Source organism: Dasypus novemcinctus, chromosome 25 (assembly GCF_030445035.2).
Source record: "Dasypus novemcinctus isolate mDasNov1 chromosome 25, mDasNov1.1.hap2, whole genome shotgun sequence".
NCBI classification, from domain to species: domain Eukaryota; kingdom Metazoa; phylum Chordata; class Mammalia; order Cingulata; family Dasypodidae; genus Dasypus; species Dasypus novemcinctus.
This window is the reverse complement of record NC_080697.1, coordinates 62,048,101-62,075,670: the sequence shown is the minus strand read 5'-3', so window position 1 is coordinate 62,075,670 and position 27,570 is coordinate 62,048,101. Positions and strand designations below refer to the sequence as shown.

The following is a 27,570-nucleotide window of genomic DNA, read 5'->3' as shown; positions in this document are numbered from 1 at the left end:
AATAGAAAATGAATATAGATTTTGAATATACCCTTAACATGTATAACAAGGGAGGTAAGACATGAATACATTATGATAGTAAATTAAAGTTTTCATAACTTACTGTAATTCTTTGCCATCATACTACTTTCATAATTTTCTTCTCACATGGATTCTGATCTTTACATTAAGTAGAGAGCTAGGAGGCTGAATGTTAGAATGTCCCCTCTTGGAGGGGATGAGAGGCGGGAAGGGAAACTGAGGCTTGGGTAAGTTATTTGACCAAGGTCACATAGGTAGTAAGTGGCAGAATTCTTGAACTGGTCAATCATCTTTACTGCCTGTCCCCATTTGAATATGTGCATTGAGAATAAACTTGCCTGGGCATCCCTTTCCAAACTGTAGTCTGTTTTTTAGTACTTTTCCTTAAACTGAGCTGCAGTTTGTCTACCCTGATGGTCACCCTTATTCCTGTTTCCTTTGTGGGTTCTTCAGATGTTTGACAACTATCCTCCTGTTTCCCCAAGTCACGCTGGGTGCCTGGATCAAATATAGCCTGCATACTTATTATTTGATCTGCCCAACTTACATGAGAACTTAGCTTGGTAGCCACCTTTTAGAAATGGGACGTTTTACCTAAAATCTTTATTTTTTTTTAAGGTTGATTTATTTCTTTCTCTCCCCCCCCCCCCCCCGACCCTGGTTGTCTGTTCTCTCTGTGTATTTGCTGTGTCTTTTTTGTCCACTTCTGTTGTTGTCAGCGGCATGGGAATCTGTGTTTCTTTTTGTTACGTCGTCATGTGTCACCTCTCCATGTGGGCGGCGCCATTCTTAGGCAAGCTGCACTTTCTTTCCTGCTGGGTGGCTCTCCTTATGGGGCATACTCCTTGCATGTGGGGCTCCCCTACACGGGGACACCCCTGCATGGCAGGGCATTCCTTGCACGCATCAGCACTGCGCATGGGCCAGCTCCACACGGGTCAAGGAGGCCTCGGGTTTGAACCATGGACCTCCCATGTGGTAGACGGATGCCCTAACCAAAATCTTTATTTCTGCCTTCTTTGGAGAAAAAAAAAAATTCAAGAATTTGGTGACACAGAGCTCACATTTTTGAGCTATGCTTCTTTAGATGCTTTATTAGTCAGCCAGAGGGGTGCTGAAGCAAAATACCAGAAACTGGTAGGTTTTTATAAAGGGGATTTATTTGGGGTAGGAGCCATACCAGGCCATAAAGCATAAGTTACAGATACCAGGCCATAAAGCATAAGTTACAGATACCAGGCCATAAAGCATAAGTTATTTCCCTCACCAAAGTCTATTTCCACTTGTTGGAGCAAGATGGCTGCTGACGTCTGCGAGGGTTCAGGCTTCCTGGGTTCCTCCCTTCCGGGGTGTTTCTTCTCTCTGCGTTCAGGGTGCCTCTCTTCCCAGGGCTTGCTTCTTCCTGGGCTCAGGGTACCTCTCTTCCTGGGACTTGCTTCTCTTTCCTCTGTGAGCTTACTTCCCAGGGCTCCAGCTTAAGGCTTCAGCATCAAACTCCAGCATCAAAACTCCAACTTCAAAAACCCTCAACTCTGTCCTTTGCCCTGCCTTTTATCTGTGAGTCCCCACCCACCAAGCAGTGGGGGCTCAATGCCCTCATGATGTGACCCAGTCAAAGCCCTAATCGTAATTTAATCATGCCCACGTGACAGACCAGATTACAAACATAATCCAGTATCTATTTTTGGAATTCATGTCCGTATCAAACTGCTATAGATGCTAAATATACTCTCCGTTTTGCTCAAGCCCCTGCCTGCCAGTTTCATGCATTTCCTTCACCTTCGGGCCTCTGAAGACATTGAGACTGCCATCCTTTTCATAATCTTCTTCTCTGCTGCCTAAATATTCCCAGTTCCTTCAGATGTTTCTTATTTGATAGTTTCAAATTCCCTCACCAACTTCTTAGTGTCTTCACTCTATTTACCTGTTACCGTCCCCCTTACAGTGTGGTTGGTCCTCACCACGGAATACACTGTACAGCATTGACTGGCACGGTGGAGGGGGGTAACCTTCCCTCTTGTTTTCAACACTGTGCTGTGTTAAAACAACAGCAACAAGAAGAGAGGGTGGTAGTTTTTCCTAAGTAATCATACACCCTTGACTCACTGAAATTAGCTGAAATCACAACTGTGTTGTGTGTTAAACTAAATCATTGGAGCTTAGTGCTGAACTTTTGCCTTTATCTCTTTTAAATTTCATCTGCTTAGAAATATGTTATTCCAGACTGATACAATCTTTTGGGATGCTGTGTTTTTACCCAATGTTAATTTACTCCTCCCAGCATGACTTCCTTTTCCTTATTTCTGAAGTAGAGCTATGAAATATAAAAGCACTGTGGCTTACAGTGGAGAAAATTGTTGATGAAGACCCAAGCCATTGTTAATGAACCTAATGGAAACTTGAGGGGTGCCTTAAAGGAAAGCGACTGGCTTGAAATCTTAGAGATGAACTAGAGGAGAGCTTTGCTATCTTGAGGGGGTATGTTGTTGAAATCCCCAGCCCCAGCCACTAATAAAACAAATACGAATGTGCTTTCTGTGTGCAAGACTATTTTAAGTCAGTGGAGTCCTAGAATCTTTTTAAAGAATCTTTGAGGTCATCTAGTGTAATCCTTTAATTTGTGAGTTAAAAAAAGGACAAGGAGTTTATGTGTAAAGGTCAAGGAATCGTGAAGTTAGGCGGCCTGATGAATCAGAAAGATTGGTAATGATAAAGGGAAGGAAAACTTGAGGCTCAGGTCGAACTCACCCAGTGCAGGTTGAGGTGGGATGCCTGAGTCAGTACTGCTGATTTATGCATGGCTTCAGCAAACTTCAGCTTCAGTTGCACTGTTTCGTTTAGGGAGACCTGGGGGACTGGTGATATCAATCGTAAAGCTCCATAGCCAGCACAAAATAAAAATGTTTTCTTGAGAAATGGAAACCTTAGAGAAACTGGTTCATACTCAGGACACTTAATGCTGGACTCTTCTGGGAAGACACTTTAGTAAAATCCATTTGAAGACCTTATGGAAAAACTTGTTTCTTTTCTCCACAGGTTCCCCTGATTTATAAAAATAATGCACTCATTTTTAGGAGGCATGAAGAAAGAGAAAAGTTAAAGAATACAAAATTACTCATAAGTCCACAAGCTAGAAGTGCCTCCGTTGCTGTTTTTTATTCCATTTTTTTCTATTAGAAATATAAAAAAATTAAAAGTTTTTAACATTTGCATCATATTGAATACATGGGTTTTTTTGAAGATTTTATTCATTTATTTCTTTCCACCCCCTTGTTGTTTGTAGTTGGTATATGCTGTGTCTTTCAGAGGCACCAGGAACTGGACCCGGGACCTCCGATGTCGGAGGGAGATGCCTAATCGCTTGAGCCACTTCTGTTCCCTTCTTTGTTGTGTCTCTCATTATGTCTTTCTTTCTTATGTCTCTTGTTGTATCATCTTGTTGTGTCAGCTTGCTGTGCCTGCCCATCATGTCAGCTGGTTCTCTTTATCAGGAAGCGCCAGGAACCAAACCACAGGCCTCTCGTGTGGTAGGCGGGTTCTCTGTCACCTGAGCCACATCTGCTGCCCTGAATATATGGTTTTAAACCTGTGTTTTTCCATTTAACATTGTGAACATTTTCCTATTGTATTTTATTTTTTAAAAGATTTATTTATTTATTTATTTCTCTCCCCTTCTTCCCCCTGCCCCAGTTGTCTGTTCTCTGTGGCTATTTGCTGCGTGTTCTTTGTCTGCTTTTGTTGTCAGTGGCACGGGAATCTGTGTTTCTTTTTGTTGCGTCATCTTGTTGTGTCAGCTCTCCATATGTGTGGCGCCATTCCTGGGCAGGCTGCACTTTGTTTTGCGCTGGGTTATGCACTCCTTGCTCATGGGGCTCCCCTGTGCGGGGACACCTCTGTGTGGCAGGGCACTCATTGCGCGTGTCAGCACTGTGCGTGGGCCAGCTCCACATGGGTCAAGGAGGCCCGGGGTTTGAACCGTGGACCTCCCGTGTGGTAGACGGATGCCCTAACCACTGGGCCAAGTCCGCTTCCACTCTGTATTTTAAATAATTGAAAAGTTTACTGACAGTATGATTGTCATATTGATGACATGGATTTATGATATTAGCAATATTATTATGATATTACTCCTTGTTAGACATTTAATTTGTAGCTTTTTTTCCTGTTATTATAAAGAATTCTTTGGCGATTGCATCTTTATATGTAAATCTTTGTTCACATAGAATACATTCATACATTCCTAGAAAGTGAAATTGTTGAGTGAAAAAATAGGAATATTTTAAAGATTTTTTGGGTGGCGGACCTGGCCCAGTGTTAGGGTATCCGCCTACCACATGGGAGGTCCGCGGTTCAAACCCCGGGCCTCCTTGACACGTGGAGCTGGCCCATGCGCAGTGCTGATGTGCGCAAGGAGTGCCCTGCCACGCAGGGGTGTCCCCGCGTAGGGGAGCCCCACACGCAAGGTGTGTGCCCCATAAGGAGAGCCGCCTAGCACGAAAGAAAGTGCAGCCTGCCCAGGAATGGTGCTGCCCACACGGAGAGCTGACACAACAGGATGATGCAAGCAAAAAGAAACACAGATTCCCGTGCCACTGACAACAACAGAAGCGGACGAAGAAGACGCAGTAAATAGACACAGAGAACAGACAACCGGGGTGGGGGGAGGAAGAAGGGGAGAGAAATAAATAAATAAACTTTTAAAAAAATAAATAGACTTTTGTTATAAATGGCCAAATTATTTTTTTGATCACCTTCCTACTAGCAAGGTGAAGAGTACTTTCACTGTACTCTGGCCAGTGTAGTACAGAGAAGTGATGTCATTTATTAAATTGTATGCTTTTGTAAGTTCTGGTATGAGCATTCTTTACGTTAAATCTCACTACATTCGTGGTTCTTTGTTTTGTTTTATTAAGCAGTTTTATTGAGGTATATTCACATACCATATGATCTACCTGAAGTGTATATAATCAGTGACTTTTAGTATAATCACAATATTGTGCATTCATCACCACAAAAAATTTTATAAGTTTCATTATTCCAAAAATAAAAACTCCACACCCCTTAGCATTTCTTCCCCATCCCTTCGTAACCACTAATCTAATTTCATCTTTATAAATTGATTTGTATTTGCATTTTATAAAATGGAATCATGCAATATGTAGTACTTTGTGTCTGGTTTCTTTCACTTGGCATAATTTTTTTTGTCTGATCATTAACATTTTGTTATTTTAGTATTAACATACATATGTTCAGCTTCAAAGAAAAACAGTCTTATATATACAGTTTTACCCATATTCATATTTCACATGTGGTTTTACTATGCTATACAGTCCCATGTTACATTTTTTAACCTTCTTTTTAGTAACATACATGACCTTAGATTTTCCTTTTAAACCACATTCATACCCACCGAATAGTACTGCTAGTTACAAACACTATGTTGGGCTTTCACCTTTTCTATTCATTTCCAGAGATTAACACACATCCTTTTAACCTCATTTATGATTCTTAAGAATAATTTCTGGAAATGGAACTGCAGGGCCAAAGAAAGGCACGGTTTTAGGACTTTTATTACTGGCTACCAAATTGTGCTTCAGAAAGATCATTTTGTTTAGCAGATACTTTAAATGTGAGTATAGTGTGGCTTTATGTTCTGGAGTATCATGTTTTGTTTTTAATTAGAAAAGTTGTAAGTTTACCAAACAATTGTGCATAAAATACAGGATTCCCATGCACCACCTCACCACCAACACCTTGCATTGGTGTGGAACATTTGTTTCTATTGATAGTGCTTTTTAAAAAATAATTGTACTTTTTTTTTTTAACAGTGGTTACCTTTGTTGTAATTGATAAAATTATTAAAATCATTCTATTGTCTATTAGGTGTATTTTTTTTACCATGTGTTTTAATTATACAGTAGAGCATTAGTAATTTAAAATAGATAACTCAAAAATTTATGCAGTGTGTGCATGTGTGCACATGCACTGTGCTCTGGCAGTTAAACGTAATTTTTAAGACGTGAAGAACGTGGTCCTTTGGTTGGAATTCCTGGTCCCACCACTGAATTTGGGTGATCTTGGACAAGTTGCTCAGCCTGCGTGCTTTAATTTTTTTCATGTGTTAAAATGGTAATTGGTGTGATGATTAAGCATTTGAGGTGTATAAATATTTAACCTAGAGCAGAGTATGCATTCAACAAAGCATAGCAGTTGTCATTATTTAAGATACGAAAGTTAGTTGAAGGTTTCATTTGGGAAGGTGTGGAGAGTGGCTAGGCTCCCCCTCTGTTTCTTGCCCCCTTTCAGATGTAATGCAAAACAGCAGCCCAAAAGGAGGCAGCTACTCACTCCTTCCCTCCTTATATCTTCCTTCTCTCTCCCATGGAGTGTTTTAGCTTAAAAAGAAAACTTCAGCCAGAGGATGGTGGTTAGGTGAATGAACTGTTGAATGCAAGGTCCTAATATAATACACCTAACTTTCCTTCTGATAATTAAGAGTTTGCCTTTTTGATAAGCAATGTTAGAAAAGAAGGCAGCCACAACGAAAAGGAAGTAATTGAGGGTTTTGGCATATTGAGGAGTAGGGGGTGAGAAGATGGAGAATACAAGGAAATAGAGAATTCTGAATTAGAAACTCTAATCCCTGACTTCTTAGCTGACCTCTTGGACTATTCACCATTTCAGTTTTCCAGGAACCCAGTGGCCAGCAGGTGAGAAATCCACTTTGCATTTATAGCAAAAAATTTTGATAAATAAAAAATAGGGTATCCTCCATGATCTGAATGATAAATCTTTAACTTTTTATAAAGATTTTTGAATTTTTATTTGCTGTTTACTTAGAGAAGATGCTTACTACTGGAGTCTCCTTATACTCGTGGAAGATGTGCCCCTGCTGCTATTGTAACATTAAGGTATAGGTGTTGGTATAGCTGATCATTGGAAAAGGGATATCAGGAAGGAGGTCAAGATTGGAGAGGTAAATTTGACAGGCTAAATGAAGCTAAGGGCTTGCCAAGAAAATGTAGAGGGAGAGAGAGATGACGATGACTGTGGACAAACTCCAGGGGAGCAACTCTATTAAGGAGTGGTGAAACGGAGAGCAGTCAGGATGGAGAACCAAGAGAGTGGGTTATTATTGTTATTATTAAAGATTTATTTATTTTATTTCTCTCCCCTTTCCCCCTCCAATTGTCTGCTCTCTGTGTCCATTCACTGTGTGTTCTCCTGTGTCTGCTTGTATATTTGCCAGCGGCACCGGGAATCTGTGTCTCTTTGTTGTGTCATCTTGCTGTGTCAGCTCTCCGTGTGTGTGGCACCCTCCAGGGCAGGCTGCGCTTTTTTTTTTCCACACAGGGTGGCTCTCATTATGGAGCGCAGTCCTTGCACATGGGGTACCCCTATGGGGGGAACACCCCTCCATGGCCCAGCACTCCTTGCTTGGCAGCACTGCACATGGGCCAGCTCACCACACAGGTCAGGAGGCCCTGGGTTCGAACTCTGGACCTTCCATATGGTATGCGGATGCTCTATTAGTTGAGCCAAGTCCGCTTCCCAACCAAGAGAGTAGATTATTACAAAATCTAAAATATTCACCAGTTCACTTAGTATGAGATAGGGGGGAGGGGAGGGATGGTGAAACTTTGATAGAAGAAATAAAAGATTTGCATAAATAGAATCTTTATGTTTCTGGATAAGAATATTAACTAAGAGATCACTTCCCATGACAGTGGTTGAAAGGTAAAGTCTAAGGTCATGGATATTACTAGAAGGAAAGCTAAGGACTGTAACATGGGACTGTATAAGATAGTAAAGTCTCATTTAAAACATGAATATGAGTGCTGTTGCATATGTAAGACTATTTTACAAAATTTAATACAGATATACTAGAGAGAAAGAAAAAGAATAGCTATGTACAGAGATATTGAGAGATGATGAGTTTTGTTTGCATTTTGTTTTATTGGAATAATGAAAGTGTTCTAAGACTGACTGAAGTGATAAATGCACAAATACGTAGTTATACTGAATACCATTGATTGTATACTTTGGACGGATTTATCCTTCATTAATATGTATCAAAATTGATTTAAAAATCACTTCCCTACTTAAATATTTCATAATGTAATTATTTTTCTATATTACTGAATTCTATTTGCTAACATATTGTTAAGTATTTTTTAACCTATATTCATGAGAGATTTTTCTGGGTTTTTTTTTGTACTCTTTTTGTCTGATTTTGGTATTAGGACAAGTCTAGCTTTATAAAATGAACTGGAAAGTGTCACTTCTTTTTCTGTTTTTTGGAAGAGATTGTGTAGAATAGGTGTTTATTCTTCTTTAAATATTTAATAGAATATTCCAATGAAGCCCTCTGGAGCTGGAGATTTCTTTTTTGTCAGTTTTTAATTTTCAAAGTTTATTTATTTAACAGGTATTAGGACCATTGAAATTCTCTCTTATTGGGTGAGTTTTAAGAGTTTGTGTTTTTCAAGAAATTGGTCCATTCCTCTAAACTGTCAAATTTATGTGTGGTAGAGTTGTTCATAGTCTTCCCTTAGCCTTTTTTTTTTTTCTTAAGATTTATTTATTTATGTATTTCCCTCCTCCCTCCATTGTCTGCTCTCTCTGTCTCTTTGCTGTGCGTTTTTCTGTGTCTGCTTGTATTCTCATTGGGTGGCTCCGGGAACCGATCCTGGGACTTTCTGGAGTGGGAGAGAGGCGATTGTTCTTTTCCACCACCTCAGCTCCCTGTTCTGCTGTGTCTCTCATTATCTCTTCTCTGTGTCCCTTTTTGTTGCGTCATCTTGCTGTGCCAGCGCTCCTGCACAGAGTAGCACTCCCTGCGGTCAGCTCACCACATGAGCCAGCTTGCCTTCACCAGGAGGCCCTAGATCTCAAACCCTGGACCCCTATATGGTAGACGGGAGCCCAGTTGCTTGAGCCACATCAGCTTCCCTTCCCTTAGCTTTCTAAAGCCTGTAGGGACTGTAGTGATATCTGTTTAATTCCTGATATTGGTTATTTGTATCTTTTCTTTTTTTCTGTCAGTTTTACAAGAGGTTTATGAAGACTTGTGATAAATCTTTGTTTCGCTGACTTTTTCTCTATTGTTTTCATATTTTCGGTTTCATTGATTTCTGTTTTTTGTTATTTCCGTCTGTCTTCTTACTTTGGGTTTATTTTGGTCTTTTTCCAGGTTCTAGAAATTGGGGTTTAGGTTGTTGCTTTGAGACTTTTCCTCTTTTCTACTGTAAGCATTTCATGCATAAATTTTCTTTTCAGCACTACTTTAGATGTGTCCCACAAACTTATATTTTCATTTCCATTCAGTTCGGTGTTTTTTTGTTTCTCGTTTTTTTTTTTTTTTTATTTCCCCTGAGACTTCCTCTTTGACTCATGGACTATTTAGAAGTGTATAGTTTCCAAGTACTTGGAGATTTTTTGGAGTGGTTGGAGAAAACACTCTGGTTTCAATATTTTAAATTTGTTGAGATGTGTTTTATGACTTAGAACAAAGTCTGTCTTGGTATATGTTCTGTGGGCACTTGAGAAGAATGTAGATTCTGTTGCTGTTGAGTGTGCTCTTTAAATGTCAGTTCCATGCTTTTGGTTGATGGTGTTGAATTCTTATTCTTGCTGTATAGTTGCTATATCCATTGTTGAGAGAGGGGTGTTGAAGTCTCCAACTGTAATTACAGATTTGTCTATTTTTCCTTTCAGTTCTATTGGTTTTTGCTTCACATATTTTGCAGCTTTGTTGTTTGGTCCATTCACATTGAGGATTGCTAAATCTTTCTGGTGGGTTGTCCCTTTTACCTTTATATATTGTATCTTTCTGTTCCTGGTAATTTTCTTTGCTGTGAAGTCTATTTTATCTGACATTAATTAGCCACTTCTGCTTTCCTTCTATTTTTAAAGATTTATTTATTTATCTCTCCTTCTCCCCACCCCCCCCACCCCGGTTGTCTGTTTTCTGTGTCTGTTTGCTGCGTCGTCTTCTTTATCCGCTTCTGTTGTTGTCAGCAGCACGGGAAGCTGTGTCTCTTTTTGTTGCATCATCTTGTTGTGTCAGCTCTCCATGTGGGCAGCACCATTCTTAGGCAGGCTGCACTCCCAAAGGGTGCACCCCTTGCGCTTGGGGCTCCTCTACGCAGGGGACACCCCTGCGTGGCACGGCACTCCTTGCGCACATCAGCACTGCACATGGGCCAGCTCCACACAGGTCAAGGAGGCCCGGGGTTTGAACTGTGGACCTCCCATGTGGTAGATGGACGCCCTAACCACTGGGCCAAGTCTGCTTCCCTTCTGCTTTCCTTTAATTAATGTTTGCATCATATCTTTTTTTTCCTTCAGTCTGCCTATATCATTACATTTGAAGTGAGTTTCTTATAGACAATGTATGCTTTTAAATCCACTGTGCCGATTTCTTTTAATTGGTATATTTGGACCATTTATATTAAATGTAATTATTAATATGTTGGGACTTAAGCCTGCTATCTTATTTATTTATTTGTTTGTTTGCTTTCTCCTTGTTTTGTTTTTCTCTTTATTTCCCCTGCCTTCCTCTGGGTTATTTGAACATTTTTAAAAGAATTTCATTTTTATTATATCTCTTGTGTTTTTGGCTGTATCTCTTTGTGTAGCTTGTTTAGTGATTGCTCTGGTTATTACTTTGTATATATATATAGGAAAGTGGATGTGGCTGAAGTGATTGAGCTCCTGCCTACCACATTGGAAGTCCTAGGTTCGGTTCCCAGTGCCTCCTGGAGAAGAGGAGCAAGACAATGAGCTGATGTGATGGGCAGGTGAAGTGAGCTGACACAACAAGATGACGCAACATGAAACACAAAAGAGGAAAGACAATAAGAGAGGCAACAAAGCAGGGAGCTGAGTAAGCTCAAGTGATGGAGCACCTCTGTCCCACATGGGAGGTCCCACGATCCATTCCCAATACTTCCTGAGGAAAAGACGAGCAGACAGTGAGCACACAAAAAATGAGGGGGTGATAAAGTAAATCTTTAAAAAATAAAGACAGTACCATGCTGTTTTAAATATATATATATATATATATAAAATATATAAAATTCATCACAGTCTACTGGCATCATTTTATCAGTTTGAGTGAAGTGTAGAAACCTCACTTCCTTTCTACTCCCCCCATTTAGAATATAATTGTCTTAAATATTTACATACAGATAGAGCTACATTTGACAGTGTTATAATTTTTCTTCCACTGTCAAAGATAAAAAAAACTCGAGAACAAGTGCAGGCTGTTCTATTTACCCATATTTTTAACTGTGCTCTTCCTTCTTGTTCCAAGGTTCTTTTAAAGGTAATTTCCTTTTATGTCAAGAACTTCCTTTAGCTATTCTTTTAGGGCAGTTTTGCTGGTGACATATTCTCTTTAGCATTCCTTCATCTGAGAATGTCTTGATTTCCCCTTCCTTCCTGAAAGATAGTTTTGCTGAGTATAGAATTTTGTATTGACAGTTCTGTTCTTTTAGCACTTGAAAATTGTTTTGCCACTTCTCACCGCCATGATTTTTGATCCTAAATCTGTTGTCATTTGAATTGTTTTCCCCCTGTAGGTAAGATGTCATCGGCTATTTTCAAGAGTTTTTCTTTGTATTTAGTTTTCAGAAGTTTAATTAAAAAAATTTTTTTTTAAGATTTATATTTATTTGTTCTCCTCACCCCCTTATTGTTAGCACTTGCTATGTCTGTTCATCTTCCTTGTTTGTTTAGGAGGCACTGGGCACTGAACTCGGGATCCCTGATGTGGGAGGGAGGTGCCTAATCGCTTGAGCCACCTCTGTTCCCTGCTTTGTTGTGTCTCTCATTATGTTTTTCCCCCTCGTGTCTCTGGTTGCATCATCTTGTTGTGTCAGCTCACTGTGCCTCCCCTTCACGCCAGCTTGCTGTCTTTAGGAGGCTCTGGGACCCGAACCAAGGACCACTCATGTGGTAGGTGAGAGCTCACATCTACTTCCCCAGAAGTTTAATTTTGATATATCTTGCCATCAGTTTCTTTGCATTTATCCTCTTTGGCATTTGTTCAGCTTTTTGGTGTAAATTTCCTGCTAAATTTGGGAAGTTTTCGGCCACTATTTTTTAAGCACTTTGTCAACCCTGCCTCTTTATCCTGTGCTTCTAGGACACTGACGACGCCCATGTTAGCTCTTTTGTTATAGTCTCACAGGTTCCTGAGGCTCTGTTCATTCTCTTTTTTCAGTCTGTTTTTTTGTTCGGATTGGGTAATTTTTGCTATTCCATATTTGCTAATTCTTTTTTTTCTCTAAAGATTTATTTATTTCTCTCCCCTTCCCCCCTGTGTCCGCTGTGTCCATTCGCTGTGTGTTCATCTGCGTCTGCTTGCATTATTGGTGGCACTGGGAAACTGTGTCTCTTTTTGTTGCGTCATCTTGCTGCGTCAGCTCTCTGTGTTTGCGGCGCCACTCCTGGGCGGGCTGTGCTTTTTTCATGTGGGGCGGCTCTCCTTACGGGACACACTCTGTGTGCATGGGGCACTCCTACGCGGGGGTGCCCCTGCGTGGCACGGCACTCCTTGCACACGGCAGCACTGTGCGTGGGCAGCTCACCACATGGGTCAGTAGGCCCTGGGGATCAAACCCTGGACCCTCCATATGGCAGACAGATGCTCTCTCAGTTGAGCCACATCCACTTCCTGAGTCTTTGCTAGGTCTTTACTTTGTCCTTCCATTCTGCTGCTGAGTCTATACACTGAACTTTTTTTTTTTTTTTCAGATCTATTTTTCATTTCCAGAATTTCCATTTGGTTCTTTATATCTTTTTTGTCTTTGCTGAGACTTTCTATTTCCTTGCTGAGGCTTCCTGTTTTTCATTTGCTTCATACCTGTTCATTATTGTTCATTAAACATTTTTATCATGTTACTGTAAAATCTTTGTTAGATAACTCTTAATATCTCTGCCATCTTGGTATTAGCATCTGTTCGTTGTCTTTTTTTCACTCAGTTTGATACCTTTCTTGGTTCTTGATATGAGTGTGATTTTCTGTTCAAATATGGAAATTTTTGTTATGAGACTCCGGATCTTGTTTACACTCTTGTTTCAGCTGGCTTTTTCTGACACTGCTCTGGCCAGCATGCTGCCTTGCTGCTGCCAGGTAGAGGTAGACGTCCAGCTTCCCCAGGCAGCCTCTGTAGACGCTGAAGGTGGGCTCTTTCTCCTGGGCAGGGTTGGAGTCCCAGCTCCTCAGATCTGCACTGCCATCATGGGGGGGGGCGGCTTCTGATAGCTGGGCAATGGTGAAAGTCCCCCCTTCTCCCTCCTAGGCCTCCTCAGATAGCACCCCAGCGGGGAGCCAAAGGGGTGCTTTGTTACTGCGAGGTGGTGGAGGAACAGCTCCCCATGTGGTCTTCACGGATGCACTGGGGCTGAGAACCTTGGCTCTTGGCCTCTGCTGATACCTCCCAACAGGGATGTTGGGGCTCCTTGCTAGCCTTGCGAGGCTTGAAGTTAAGGCTCCCCATTAAGCCTCTGCTGACATGGAAAGGGATATGTCCACAGGTGGTTTTTTGTTTGTTTGTTTTTGTTTTTTTCCTGTGGTGTTTGGCAGGAGTAGTTACATTGTCCCTCTAACAGTTTTCCTTTGGCTAGAGAGCGCAGACTTTTGTTGGGTTCTGTTGGGTATTTCTGGGTGGCTGCATTCTTCAGCTCCAAGTCTGGGCTATCTGAGTCAAAAAGAAAACCCAGGAAACTCATCACTGTGTCATTCCTTGGATCCCAAGATCCTTCGCCAGTCTGCCTTCTCTCCTCCTTTCCAAATCTTGTGTTTGCTTTATATATAATGTTCAGGGAATAGGGAGAAGTATGTCTACTCCATCTACTCAGAGCAATATAAAGTAATATAAATAAATATTAACAATATTTTCTGTTTATACAGTTCTTTACATGCAATATTTATCAAAACCAGTCCATGTCAGATTCATTTGGAGTGGTCTTTACAAAAACAGATTACTGAGCACCACCTCAGACTTATTGTTTTCCTCTGTCCCTCTCTCTTCTGGGTGGTGTCCAGCCTTCCCCTGGTGTCCTACACCCTAGAACTTTTTTGTCCAGGCTGTTTCTGCCTGTCCTCTAGCTAATTTTCTGGAAGAGGAGATAGTCCTTTGTCTTTCTAATCTGCCGTCTTCCTGGAAGTGTTAGCTTGCTTGACACTCGTTTGGGAACCAATGCAGTGTAGTTTACTCAACATTTTTGTGTATATTATCTTATTTAGTCTCTATAATAACCATGTGAGGTAGGTAGGAATTCTCACCATCATGTTAAAAATGAGGAAATAGCCTCAGAAAGATTATGTAATATTCCCAAATTCTCAGAGCTGAGCTGCATCAGGAGCTGTAATCTAACTGTAGTTCAGCTGGGCTTCAAGCCTCCCAGCCCTGAAGTTCTCTCTTCATTTTACAATATTTACAATATTTTACAATATTTTAACCAATATAATTATTTATTATACAAGACCGCACTATGTGGTGGTCTGTGAGGGATTTAAAAAGTGGTTAATAAGGAAGAATAAACCCTCTTTATAGGAGTTTTTAATCCAGCTGGAGAGAACCAAATAACTAAATGAAAATGAACAGTTGGTTAAGTTCTGAATCATCTGATATGAATTGAGATCCCATTGTAGTTGCAGAAAACTTTAGGAAAGAAATGAGACTTGAAAATGGGCCCAAAGGGGAATTGAATTTGGGTAAGTGGAAAAGAGGGAGAATGTCATTCCAAAAGAATTTCAGAATATGTATTGGGAAAGTGAGATGGGAAGGACTGGAGAAGGGGCACAACTCGAGCCAAGATTTTGGCCAATACATGCCTTATATTGGGATAGTACTTGAAAATATTTGAACATATGTGGAATAGTTTAAATAATGGTGGATGGATAGATCAGGGCTTGATTATAGAGGACCTTAAACGTGAGGCAGAAGAGTGATGTTATGAGTAGGGGACAAAAACAGTTTAAAAAATAGAAAAATGGACAAAGCACTTGAAAGAAATATAGATACTCAGTAAATAACAAAAGACCTTTGACCCCAGAAATCAAAATTGGTTAGAGTGACATTTTAACCTGTTACATTGTTAGAAGTTTTTTGTTTTTGTTTTTTTTAAACAGTAATACTCAGTTGAATTAGTTAGGTTAATTAATGCTAACTTCAGCTGCAAATTCTGAAATCTCATGGTTTAATGCAGCAAAAGTATTTTTTCTTGCTCACCCCAGAGTCGTATGTGGGTCAGGTGGTTCTCCTTAATGGTGACACAGGGATCTGGGTTTCTTCAGTCTTAGAACTGTTTTGTAGTTTTTAAATTTCAGTCTCTCAGGAGCCAGGGGGACAGAGAGAAGCCATGTCTGTCCTATATGCCTTGTACTGGAAGTGACTCATTGCTTCTGTTCACATTCCCTTTGGCAGGAACGAGTCTTAGAGCTCCAACCAAACTGTAAGAGAGAATGGGAAGTGTAGGGAGGCAAATAGATATTCTTGGTGTGCTGTTGGGAAATGGATGCTCTGTGTTGCTCATGGGAAGATAAATTGTCATCTTTCTAGTAGGCAATTATAAGAAAGGGTAAGATATTCTGACTCTAGCCTATCAATTTCATATCACAAAATTCTTCCTAAGGAAATAACCATGGATGTGTGCAAAGATGGAGGCAAGAATATTCATTATGGCATTGAGTATAATAAAGAAATATCGTAAATAATTTAGAAGGGATTGGTTAAATAAGTTACGGCCTTTCTGTATTGTAGGATGATATTTAGCTCTTCATTATGGTAGTAGAAGGTCTAATGATGTGGGAAACTGTTCTTGATATATGTGAAAAAATAAGGTTACAGAAAATATATGATGTCATTTTAGTAAGCATTGTTTATACATGTATAGAAGGGCTAACAAAAAAAGACTGAAGGAGGGTTCAGATTTTGGCAAAATAATAGACTAGATAAATAGAAAACCTTCTTAAAATTAAAAATACAGGTCCTTTTAAATGCATATTGAGCCCTCAAGAAAGAAAGGGAAAGTTTGAGGATTGAAAATCAAAGCATCTAGTAAACATTCTGATGCTACAGCCCCCTAGGGCGTTTGCTAGTCTTAGTAAATTGGTTTTAAATTTTCACAGCAACAAGAAAGAGTTTTGAGCCTGTGAGATTTGAATTGAAGATACTAGATGAAGCATGGATCTTTGAAGGGCTGAACATTCAGTAAAAAAATTACATAGATGAAGAAAAAATCTGCCTGTATATACACAGAGATATCTTCCTTAACCTGGACCCTCAATTTGTAGTAGTGTTGGTGGTGATAGAGGGGAGGCAGGAACGTTCACTGAGAATTCATAATCAAGGGTTTCCTTCCCTTCATAGGGGTTTGCATTCAAATTTATGATACCACTGTGGTCTGGGGAACCTCCAGGCTAAGAAATTGACATAGAAAGTGGTAATATGGTAATATTACCAGTGGTAAGACTGGTATTATGGCAGAGGTCAACACAAACTCTTCCGGAAGGACACATCCTAAACCCAGGGCACATAGATTTCTCAGAAATAAAGCACCCCCAAAGATGAACTCAACCCAGAATTACAAAGCATGTGAGGAAACAATTCACCATTCTAGTATGAACAAGAATCAGTAGATAGAACAAACTAAGATATGAAGAGGAGGAAGAGAAAACATGAGAAAGCATAAGATACTGTCATAAAAATGAAGTCAGATCTTAAAAAAAGAACAAAACTTTGGGAAATGTAAAATAGTTATTGAAACTAAAACTCAGTGGCTAGTAGATTAGAATTAGCTGAGGAAAGAATTAATGAACTTGATAGGGGGTGACAGTTGGAATCCAGAGGATTTTTCAGAGTACTGATGGAAAAGAATTGTCAATCTAGAATTATATCCAGCTAAACCATCACTAAGGAATGAAGGTGTAATAAAATGTTTTCACAGAAATAAAAACAAAGTTTACCACCAGCAGACTCTCAATGAAGGAACTACTTCCAGAAGAAGAAAACAACCTAAAAGAACAAATGAAATGCAAATAGGAATGGAATGGCTGAGCAAAGAATTTGGTAAACATGTTGGTAAATCTAAATAAGAATTTAATTCTTATAAATATGCCGAAGAAAAAGATGGAAAAAATAAATAACTGGAGAATTTTGATAGATAAATGGAATTTCTAAAAAAGGACTTAATGGGCATTCTAGAACTGAGAAAAGTACAGTACCTAATATTAAGAATTTATTGAATGGAATTAATAGGATATAGCAGATTGGGATGGTGAATTCAAAGGCAAGGTCAATTGAAATCATTCCAGCTGAAGCAGTATTAGATGAAATAAAATTATTGATTTAGGGTAACATACAGGATAATTTTATGGGGAATGTAAAATTACATATTGTAGTTTGTTATGGGCCAGAAATAAGATAGAGGCAGTAGAATAAAAGGAAAGGATAAATGCAAAGATATTACACATATTATGGCCACAATAATTTTTATTGTAGAAAAGAATTGAGAAAATGGTGGCTTGAGATGCCTCAGGGCTCTATTCCTCCATGGAAGCTTTGAATAACCAGGAAGAATTGATAGAAACATCTTCCGGAAAGCTAAAAAAAAGAAAACAAAAAACGATTAAAGAACTACAGCAACAGTCCTGAATCAAGAAAAAGGCAACTTAAAAGTGGTTGGCTCTCTCGGCGGCCTGGCTGGCCTCTCCCCAGCGGAGCAGCGGAGCTGTGCGTCCAGCGAGCTTGGCTGCCCAGTGTGGTGGTGGCCTGAGGCACTCTGTCAGAGCTTGCCCTGGTGGAGGGCGGCTGGCTCAGTCCTCTAAAGAAGGCCCTGGGAGAGCAGTCGTCCTGCCTGGGGCCAGTGCCTGGGACTGTGAGGAAACTTCCTTAGGGAGAGGGGCGTGCGTTCCAGTGAACAGCGGAATTCCTGGGGCCACGTGCACGTTCCTGAGACAGGACTGCTTCCTGAGACAGGACTGCGCAGGGGATCAGCGAGGCCCCTGTGCTTCTGCTGGAGCTCTTCCCCAAAGGCCTTGTGCAGGCAATCCCCGAGGGAGCGCACTCACACAGGTCAAACGTGAGGAACTGGCAGAGGCGTTGCCTGTTTTCCTTCCTTTCCCTCCCCACCCCTTTTTTTGTTTTTTCTTTGTTTGCTCCTGGCATTCAAGGAAAGTTCTTGTCATAACACTAGCTGGAGTCAAGCTTAAGGAACAGACGTCCCAGAATCTAAATTTCAGTAATAACACTAAAATATCAGAATGCCCGGGTTTCAAGAAAGGACTACAAACAAACAGGAAATAATGATCCAGACAAAGAAGATTAAAGCATTAGAAACCGTCAATAAGGAAGATTGGATTTGGACATTCCAAGACTTTTAAAACATATGTCTAAAGATGCTCAGTGAACTAAAGGAAAACATGGACAAAGAACTAAAGGAAATCAGGGAACAGTAGATGAACACAAAGAGAATATCAATAGTGAGGTGGAAATTATGAAAAGGAACCAAACAGAGCTGAAACCCACAGTAACAACCATTGAAAGTTCTCTTGAGGGACACAGTGGGAGACTGGAGCAGGCAGAAGAAGGTATCTGAATTTAAAGCTGAGATCTTTGAAATCATTTAGCCTGAGGAGCAGAAAGGAAAAAGAATGGAGGCAAGTAAACAGAGTCTGAGGAACCTGTGGGATGCCATCAAGTGTACCAATATATACATGTATGCAAAATAATGTCAAAGATAGAGAATTCTGAAAGATGCAGGGTATAAGCAACATGTCATATACAAGAGACCCTCAGTAAGATTAAGTGTTGATTTCTCATTAGAAACCACTGAGGCAAGAAGGCAGAGGGATGATGTAATTTAAGTGCTGAAAGGAAAAAAATTGCCAACCAAGAATTCTATGTCCAGCAAAACTGTCTTTCAAAAATGAGGGAGAGATGAAGACATTCCTGGGAAAACAAAAGCTGAGGGAGGTTGTCACCACTGGACTGACCCTATAAGAGATCAGATCAGAGTCACATGGAGAAATAAAGATCTCTGGTAAAGGTAACAATGTGGGTAAATATAAATGCTGGTACTACTGTATTTTTAGTTTGTAACTTTGCTTTTTCTTCCTGCAGGATCTAAAAGGCAAATGCATAAATTTAATAGCTTTGGACTTGTATATATAGTAACTTGTGACGAGAGCTACGTAAAAGTGGGGGTAGAGGGGCATAGGAGTGTGGTTTGTGTATGCTGTTGAAGTTCAGATGGTACCACCCAGTGAGGTTGTTACAGATTTAGGATGTTAAATTTAAGCTCCATGGTAATCTCAAAGATAGTGTCTGAGACTATGCCAACTCCTAGAGACAAAAAGCTGAATGCAGATTACCAGGGGTGGGAGGCAGGGGCAATGGTGAGTTGATGCAAAATGAGTGTTGACTTTCTCTTGGGTGAGAGGAAAATTCTATTAATGGATGGTGGTGATGGTTCTACAACAGCGTGAAGGTGAATCCCACTGAATGATATGCTTGGGAAGGGGCAGTTTGGCATGGGAAGATTATGTTGCATATATGCTTCCACAGGTAGAAAGAAAGAGAAACAATTGTACTTAAACAATTGTACTTACTGACAATTAAGTACAATAAATGATAGTGGCAGGGATCTATGAATGGAGGAGGATCTGTTTTCTTTCCTGTGTATCATGTTGTTTCCAGCTTGCGTGACATGAAGAATGTAGTATTATAGGCACAATTAAGTTACTGGAAAGAGGAAGTATTTGGAGGCATGACATGACCACAAAGTACCTAGTAGAGATATCCTTAGGAGACTTGGAAATGCTGAACTACTAGTGCAAAGCAGAAAGGCTATGGCTGGAGTTGTAGCTTTTTGAGTAATGGTTATAGATTATGGTAGAAGTTATTTAGAAGTGGATGGAAAAAATAAATATAAAGAAATTAAAGGATGCCCCACCCCCCAAAAAAAGAAGAGAAGTGGATAGATTAATTAAGGGGCTGTGTCGAGGGCCTTGGGGAACAAATTCAGGGATGAGATGGGAAAGGCTGGTGCCAGCAGAGGGGAATGAATCAGGGAAAGAGAAAGAACACCAAGAACTGTGGCTTTGTGGAAGTAAGGGAAGAGCTGAGAGTGTGTAGAATGAGAAGTGATCAATTATATAACTCATTTGTTCATCATAAGAGAGCTTGTGTGGTGCCAGACACTGTGCTAGGTGCTGGGGGATATAGCAGGTATCCAAGCAGACACGGCTCCTGCCCTCATGAGTTACGTTTTGGAGGGGAAGGTAGGTAATTACTAGGTAAAGGAATGTGCCAACTCCTAGGTACCGGGGAGGTACTGGGGATTAAACCCATGAACTTATCTATGGGAAGCAGGTGCTCAAACCACTGAACTACACTAGCTCCCCAAGGAAGATATATTTTGAAGGAAATCAGTAGGTCGTTTTCAGAGAGTATCAGAAGGAGGAAAGACTACACCAAATGGCAATACCAAGAAAGTTGAGACCTGAAGAACAAAAAAGAAATCAACCATGGAAAGCCTAGGGAAGAACATTTTCAAAGAAGAAGAAGAGCAAATTCAAAGAGGTTTTGAGAAAGAGGACAGCGTGGCCAAAGTGGAATGAGCAGGGAAAACAGTGATGGCAATGGGACTAGAGAGGTTCTCAGGAGCTGTTTACGAAGACCCTGGCAGTATACCGGGGAGCCACTGGAAATTTTTGAGGAGGGGAGAAGAATGGTCTGGTTCATGTTTTAAGAAGGTAATTCTGGTTGCTGTGTGGCAAATGCATGGTAGGGGCAAGCATGGAAGCAGGGTGACAAATCAGGCATTGTATGCTATAGCAGATGTTTAGAATTAATAAGACCAGTAAGTTATATTTGGAGTAAAAATCTCTACGGATTCTTCTTATCAATGTTTCAGTGAGATTATTTTAAGACCTAGTACCTTCATTGACATTTTCCAGAGAATGACAGAGAGCCTGAGGATTTGTTTTTTTCTCTTGTGCTTGAAACAATTTCATTAGCTTTTTAGGAAGAAAAGTTGATGTTATCAGATGCTTATGGCACTTTAGCCTTATTGCAGTGAAAGTGACAGAACTTAATGGAGATAAATTCTTTGGAATCATTTTTGAATTTTGGTTTCTATTAGAGCATGTATTTCTCTTCCTGGCTCTGCTTATTTATAAATTGGTGCTAGCAATTTTAGATCACATATATAGTCAGTCTCCAAATGACTTTTTCTTTATATGTCTTTCAGCTCTGTATTTTTTATTTTTTTTTAGTATGAAAAAATTTCAAACATATATAAAACCTGAGAGTAATCCCATGTTTACCCATCATTCAGTGTTAACAACAGTGAGTTTATGACTGATCTTGTTTCATCTATACCTCTAAACACTTCTCACCACCCTTATCCAGTTTATTTGGAAGCAAATTCTAGACATGCCATTTCATCTGTAAATAATTTAGATGCATTTCTAAAAGGTGAGGACTTTTCCACATTTTAGTGTTTGGCTTTATTCTGTCTTAGAACACATAGATAACCATATATCTGGTTTGTCTGTGAGAAAACCAATTTATGCCTGTTGTCCCAGTGTTTTATTTTATTTTAAGATTTATTTTTTATTTCTCTCCCCTTCCCCCCATCCCTTCCCCTCCCCTCCGCCCCACTTGTCTGTTCTCTGTGTCCATTTGCTGCGTGTTCTTTTTGTCCTCTTCTGTTGTTTTCAGCGGCACGGGAATCTGTTTTTTTTGTTGTGTCATCTTGCTGTGTCAGCTCTCTGTGTATGCACTGCCATTCCTGGGCAGGCTGCACTTTCTTTCGTGCTGGGCGGCTCTCCTTACAGGGCGCACTCCTTGCACGCGGGCCAGCTCCACACCGGTCAAGAAGGCCCGGGGTTTGAACCGTGGACTTCCCATGTGGTAGATGGGCGCCCTAACCACTGGGCCGGGTCTGCTTCCCCCCAGTGTTTTATTAATAGTACCCTTTTTCACTTAGAAGAGTGTTTCTGTTTGGGTGGTATATTTTATGGTCCCCTTGTATACATAAAGCAAGCCTTTTCATAGTGTTTTGGTATGTAAATTCTTCAATAGTACCTTCATTATTGAGTAATTTTCTAAGTGTGTCACTTTTCTATTTTCTTTTTTAGCAGGAGAGCAAACTCGACTTCACTATTCCAAGAAATTATTTACTGAAGTACATATAATTTAAATAAGTCAGAGAAAGGAAGATACTTGAAACATATGGTAAGGAATTGGTTAGTTGAATTACCTTCACTATGTCTTCTTTTTTAAAAAACTCTTCTTTGTTATGATTTTTTAAAAATTTTATTTATCTTTGTTATGACTTGATCCTGGTTAAGTACAGAGAATTTTCTTTTGAAAGCTTAGAGAGATTTGAACATATGAACCAAAAGGATAGTGCTAGTATTTTAGAAATATTGACCTACATTTTAGGGGGGATATTTGGGGAGCTGTTACTTATTGAAATGTGGATTATGCACATTTAGGCTTTTCCATGATAGTTTCACTTTAAAATTTTTATTGTCCTTATTACTTGTTTTGTTTTGATTTTTTTAATAGCTCAAAAGGAGACTTTTCATGTTAGGAATGAATATAACTACCTAGGTTGGATTAGAAGACGTTTCTGTTCATTTAAAGATAACGCCTAGGTTTAGAATAACACATTGTTTCAAACATTTCTACCCTTTGGTGAATTTAGTTGATCATCATTTCATAGGTCTCTAATGCTCTAGATCCAGTTACATAGGAGGAGCAATGTGTGTGCGCACATGTGTTTAAACTGAAGCTCCTTTGGGAAACTAACCCTTATCCATTTATTTTTTCTTTCTTTTTTTTTTTTTTTGAGGATTGGGGCGTACGTGGGAATCTAGTGCTCAACCATTGAGCCACACTGGCTCCCTTTTATCCATTCCTTTTTTTTTTTTTTAATTTAGAAATTTATTGTTTAATCCACAGCTTTATATAGCTTTAATTTAAAAAAACAAAATGAAAACAAGACACTTTTTCAAAGTCTGGGCCTTTCCAGCCTTCCAAATATGAGAACTCTGAAAGTTGTGTAAGTTAATTGGAAGAACAAGACAAAATCGTGAATGGAGCTGTGACATTTCATAATACCCATTTTTTTTAGAGATTTATTTATTTATTTATCTATTCCCCCCCCCAAGTTGTCTGCTCTCTGTGTCCGTTCGCTGTGTGTTCTTCTGTGACCGCTTCTTATCAGTGGCACTGGGAATGTGTGTTTCTTTTTGTTGCGTCATCTTGTGTAAGCTCTCCGTGTGTGCAGTGCCATTTCTGGGTAGGCTGCACTTTCTTTTGCGCTGGGCGACTCTCCTTACTGGGCGCACTCCTTGCGCGTGGGGCTTCCCTACGCAGGGGACACCCTGCGTGGCACAGCACTCCTTGCGCGCATCAGCACTGCGCATGGGCCAGCTCCACATGGGTCAAGGAGTCCTGCCCGAGGTTTGAACCGCAGACTTCCCATGTGGTAGGCGGACACCCTATCCATTGGGCCAAGTCTGCTTCCCCCCATTTTTTTTTTAACTCAAGTAAAATACTCATACCAAACAAAATCCACATTGAACTTACATTCTGTGAAACACACGTATTCCAACTTACTAGATTTAAACATTTTCTAGGAATGTACAAGGGTTTGTTTTTTTTTTAACAACCTTTCAAAGACTGAAAAGTTCTCTTTCTTTTGCAGGCTGACATTTGTTTCTCTTCTAGCTGTGACTGTTCACTGTGCATATTGATTGGCCAGCAAAACCGAGGAACAAGAGCTATGGCAACTGAAAAAGTCCGTCTGCTTCCAGGGCGTTTCTCCTGGGTTTTGTTACCAGGAACCTGCTCCCTTTTATCTCAGCAGCAAAGTGGAACCGTTCACTGTGTGGTAGAGTAAGGACATGTTCTTTGGTCAACAACCAGAACTTAAAACCTGCTGCCATCGGGGCAGAGACCATTTCCATTCACCGAGAAAAATGAATACTCCTTCACATTGGTGCCTTGTACAGAGAGCACACTCACTCTTAAAGAAACGTGTGGTTACAAGAAGCTGAGTTTTGTCTAGTAGAAACTCATGGTTATGGCAAGGGACCCAACGTGACGAGTGGGCAGAGCCACGAAGGCCCTCATGACAGGCTATACCATGTTGCGGAATGGGGGCGTGGGGAATGGAAGTCAAACCTGCATGTTGCGGTGGTCCAACCGAATCCGCCTCACGTGGCTCAGCTTTACGCTTTTCGTCATTCTGGTTTTCTTCCCTCTCATTGCTCACTATTATCTCACCACTCTGGATGAAGCTGATGAGGCAGGCAAGAGGATTTTTGGTCCACGGGCTGGAAACGAGCTTTGCGAGGTGAAGCACGTGCTGGATCTTTGCCGCATCCGTGAGTCTGTGAGTGAGGAGCTCTTACAGCTGGAAGCCAAGCGGCAGGAGCTGAACACGGAAATTGCCAAGCTGAATCTGAAGATCGAAGCCTGTAAGAAGAGCATTGAGAATGCCAAGCAGGACCTGCTGCAGCTCAAGAATGTCATTAGCCAGACTGAACATTCTTACAAAGAGCTGATGGCCCAGAATCAGCCCAAGCTTTCGCTGCCCATCCGCCTGCTCCCAGAGAAGGATGAAGCCGGCCTTCCTCCGCCCAAGCGCACGCGGGGCTGCCGGCTGCACAGCTGCTTTGATTATTCTCGCTGCCCGCTCACGTCTGGTTTTCCCGTCTATGTTTATGACAGTGACCAGTCTGCCTTTGGCCCCTATCTGGATCCCCTGGTCAAGCAGGCTTTTCAGGCGACAGCACGAGCAAACGTTTATGTTACAGAGGACGCTGACATTGCCTGCCTTTATGTGATATTAGTGGGAGAAATGCAGGAACCGGTAGTGCTGCGGCCTGCTGAACTCGAGAAGCAGTTGTATTCTCTATCCCATTGGCGGACAGATGGGCACAACCATGTCATCATCAACCTGTCACGGAAGTCAGATACACAGAATTTGCTATATAACGTCAGTACAGGCCGTGCCATGGTGGCACAGTCCACTTTCTATGCTGCCCAGTACAGGCCTGGCTTCGACTTGGTAATATCACCACTAGTCCATGCCATGTCAGAGCCCAACTTCATGGACATCCCACCGCAGGTACCCGTTAAGCGGAAATACCTCTTTACCTTCCAGGGCGAGAAGATCGAGTCGTTGCGGTCCAGCCTTCAGGAGGCCCGCTCCTTTGAGGAAGAAATGGAGGGTGACCCTCCGGCCGACTACGACGATCGAATCATTGCCACCCTGAAGGCAGTGCAGGACAGCAAGCTGGATCAAGTCCTGGTGGAGTTCACCTGCAAAAACCAGCCCAAGCCCAGCCTGCCTACCGAGTGGGCCCTGTGTGGGGCCCGAGAAGACCGCCTGGAGTTACTGAAGCTCTCCACCTTCGCCCTCATCATCACTCCTGGGGATCCTCACCTGCTTATTTCATCTGGGTGTGCAACACGGCTCTTTGAAGCCCTGGAGGTTGGCGCTGTCCCCGTCGTGCTGGGAGAGCAGGTACAGCTTCCTTATCAGGACGTGCTTCAGTGGAACGAGGCCGCCCTCGTGGTGCCCAAGCCACGCGTTACTGAGGTCCACTTCCTGCTACGGAGCCTCTCGGATGGTGATCTGCTGGCCATGCGGCGGCAAGGCCGCTTCCTCTGGGAGACCTACTTCTCCACCGCCGATAGTGTTTTCAGTACCGTGCTGGCTGTGATCAGGACGCGCATACAGATCCCAGCTGCACCCATCCGGGAAGAGGCAGCCGCTGAGATCCCGCATCGCTCGGGCAAGGCGGCTGGGACTGACCCCAACATGGCTGACAATGGGGACCTGGACCTGGGGCCAGTAGAAACAGAGCCGCCTTACGCCTCGCCCAGATACCTCCGCAACTTCACTTTGACTGTCACTGACTTCTACCGCAGCTGGAACTCTGCTCCAGGGCCTTTTCATCTTTTTCCCCACACGCCTTTTGACCCTGTGTTGCCCTCAGAGGCCAAATTTCTAGGCTCTGGCACTGGATTTCGGCCTATTGGTGGTGGAGCCGGGGGTTCTGGCAAGGAGTTTCAAGCAGCACTCGGAGGCAATGTTCCACGAGAGCAATTCACAGTAGTGATGTTGACGTACGAGCGGGAGGAAGTGCTCATGAACTCTCTAGAGAGGCTGAATGGCCTCCCGTACCTGAACAAAGTGGTGGTGGTGTGGAATTCTCCCAAGCTGCCCTCCGAGGACCTTCTGTGGCCTGACATTGGTGTCCCCATCATGGTAATAGGAAAAGGATCGGCCTGTGTCACTGCATGAAATAGCATTTCACTCTTAGTCCCTTTCCCATCCTTCTGACTTTACTTTAGCTGTCCTAACTTTTAGTAGCGAGGAAGAATATATATATCCCTTTCCCCATGAAAGTTCTGCTGGTTTCTCTTTCAGTTCTTTCAGGCCTTTCCAGTTCCATTTCTTCTCTTCAATTCCTAAATCTCGTAGGACCTTCCAAAACTGAAATTGATATTGGTCCCATGAACTTTTACAAAACCCCTCCATTCGTCTCATAGACTTCTTTCATCTCATTGAAAGATGTCGATGATGGTGATGATGATAAAGCTAACATTTATGAAGCACTTAGGAGCCAGGCACTACAATAAGTATTTACATGACATGTTATTATCTGCTGCTACTTCTTCATTTTATATATGTGGAAACTGAGGCTTGGAGAGGTTAATTTGTCCAAGATAATGGCTAGTAATGGAGGTAATGAACTTTAGTATGTCTCATTCTAAAAGCTGCAGTTTTAATGATCACTTCCCAAAGGATTTAGGGACAAGACCTGTGCCATTTACCAAATACAGAATTCTTTTGGAAGACTGAAGGTTAGGGTGTGATAAGTGGGGTTTGGAGATCCTGAACCCTCTGTTCTAGAGTGTCTTGGGAGTTCTTTCTCATTCTTTTCTCCATCTGTCATGGCTAGGGTTTTGTATTTTACAGGAAAATTAATAGTCAAATAGGTAGGTTAGGGCTTTAATTTAGAGTACTTCGTTTATCCACCTGTTGAACTGAACTTAATCTAAAAGGCAACCCTTTGCCCATCTCTCACCCTCCACAGGAGGACCTCATACATGAGAAGCAGGTGCTCAGCCACTTGAGCTCTATCCACTCCCCTGCCCATCTCTTAAATGTGAGGCTCTAGAGCAAGTTTTAGGCAAGTTGCATCTACTTACCTTGCAGCATGGGTACTTTCCAGAAAAGGACAGCAAAGAAGGGCAACTGGTCTGATGGGCCTTGTATTTCTAGAAGCTTGATTAAGAAAATTAGTACAGTTTTTAGGGAAGATTTTTTAGAAGGTGAATGTTTGGGTGAATTAAATTTTTTTTCACCAGAAACTGATGTAAAATATTTTCTAAAAAGTAGCATATTTAATGGAAAAAAAGTGTACGTTTGGAGTTAAAACAGTTTAAATCACTTGACTGGGTTTCAGTATTCATTTTGTGATTTTTGATAAGTTAATTGACT

General features: G+C 41.3%; 1 protein-coding gene across 6 annotated transcripts in view; it reads left to right on the top strand.

Annotated features, from left to right (window-relative positions):
• The window catches only part of EXTL3 (exostosin like glycosyltransferase 3), a 79,360-nt gene that overhangs the window by 2,819 nt on the left and 48,971 nt on the right, over positions 1 to 27,570 (top strand). For 3 of the 6 annotated variants that reach the window (XR_009183511.2, XM_058288075.2, XM_058288070.2), the window contains exons 2-3: positions 22,181 to 22,277; positions 23,758 to 26,331. Coding sequence is in view for 5 of the 6 variants with exons in the window: in XM_058288075.2 (XP_058144058.1) it covers positions 24,184 to 26,331 (2,148 nt within the window). In the remaining variant the exon portion in view is untranslated. The remainder of the gene's footprint in view (positions 1 to 22,180; positions 22,278 to 23,757; positions 26,332 to 27,570) is intronic. The other 3 variants (XM_058288071.2, XM_058288073.2, XM_058288074.2) reach the window with 3 other exon arrangements.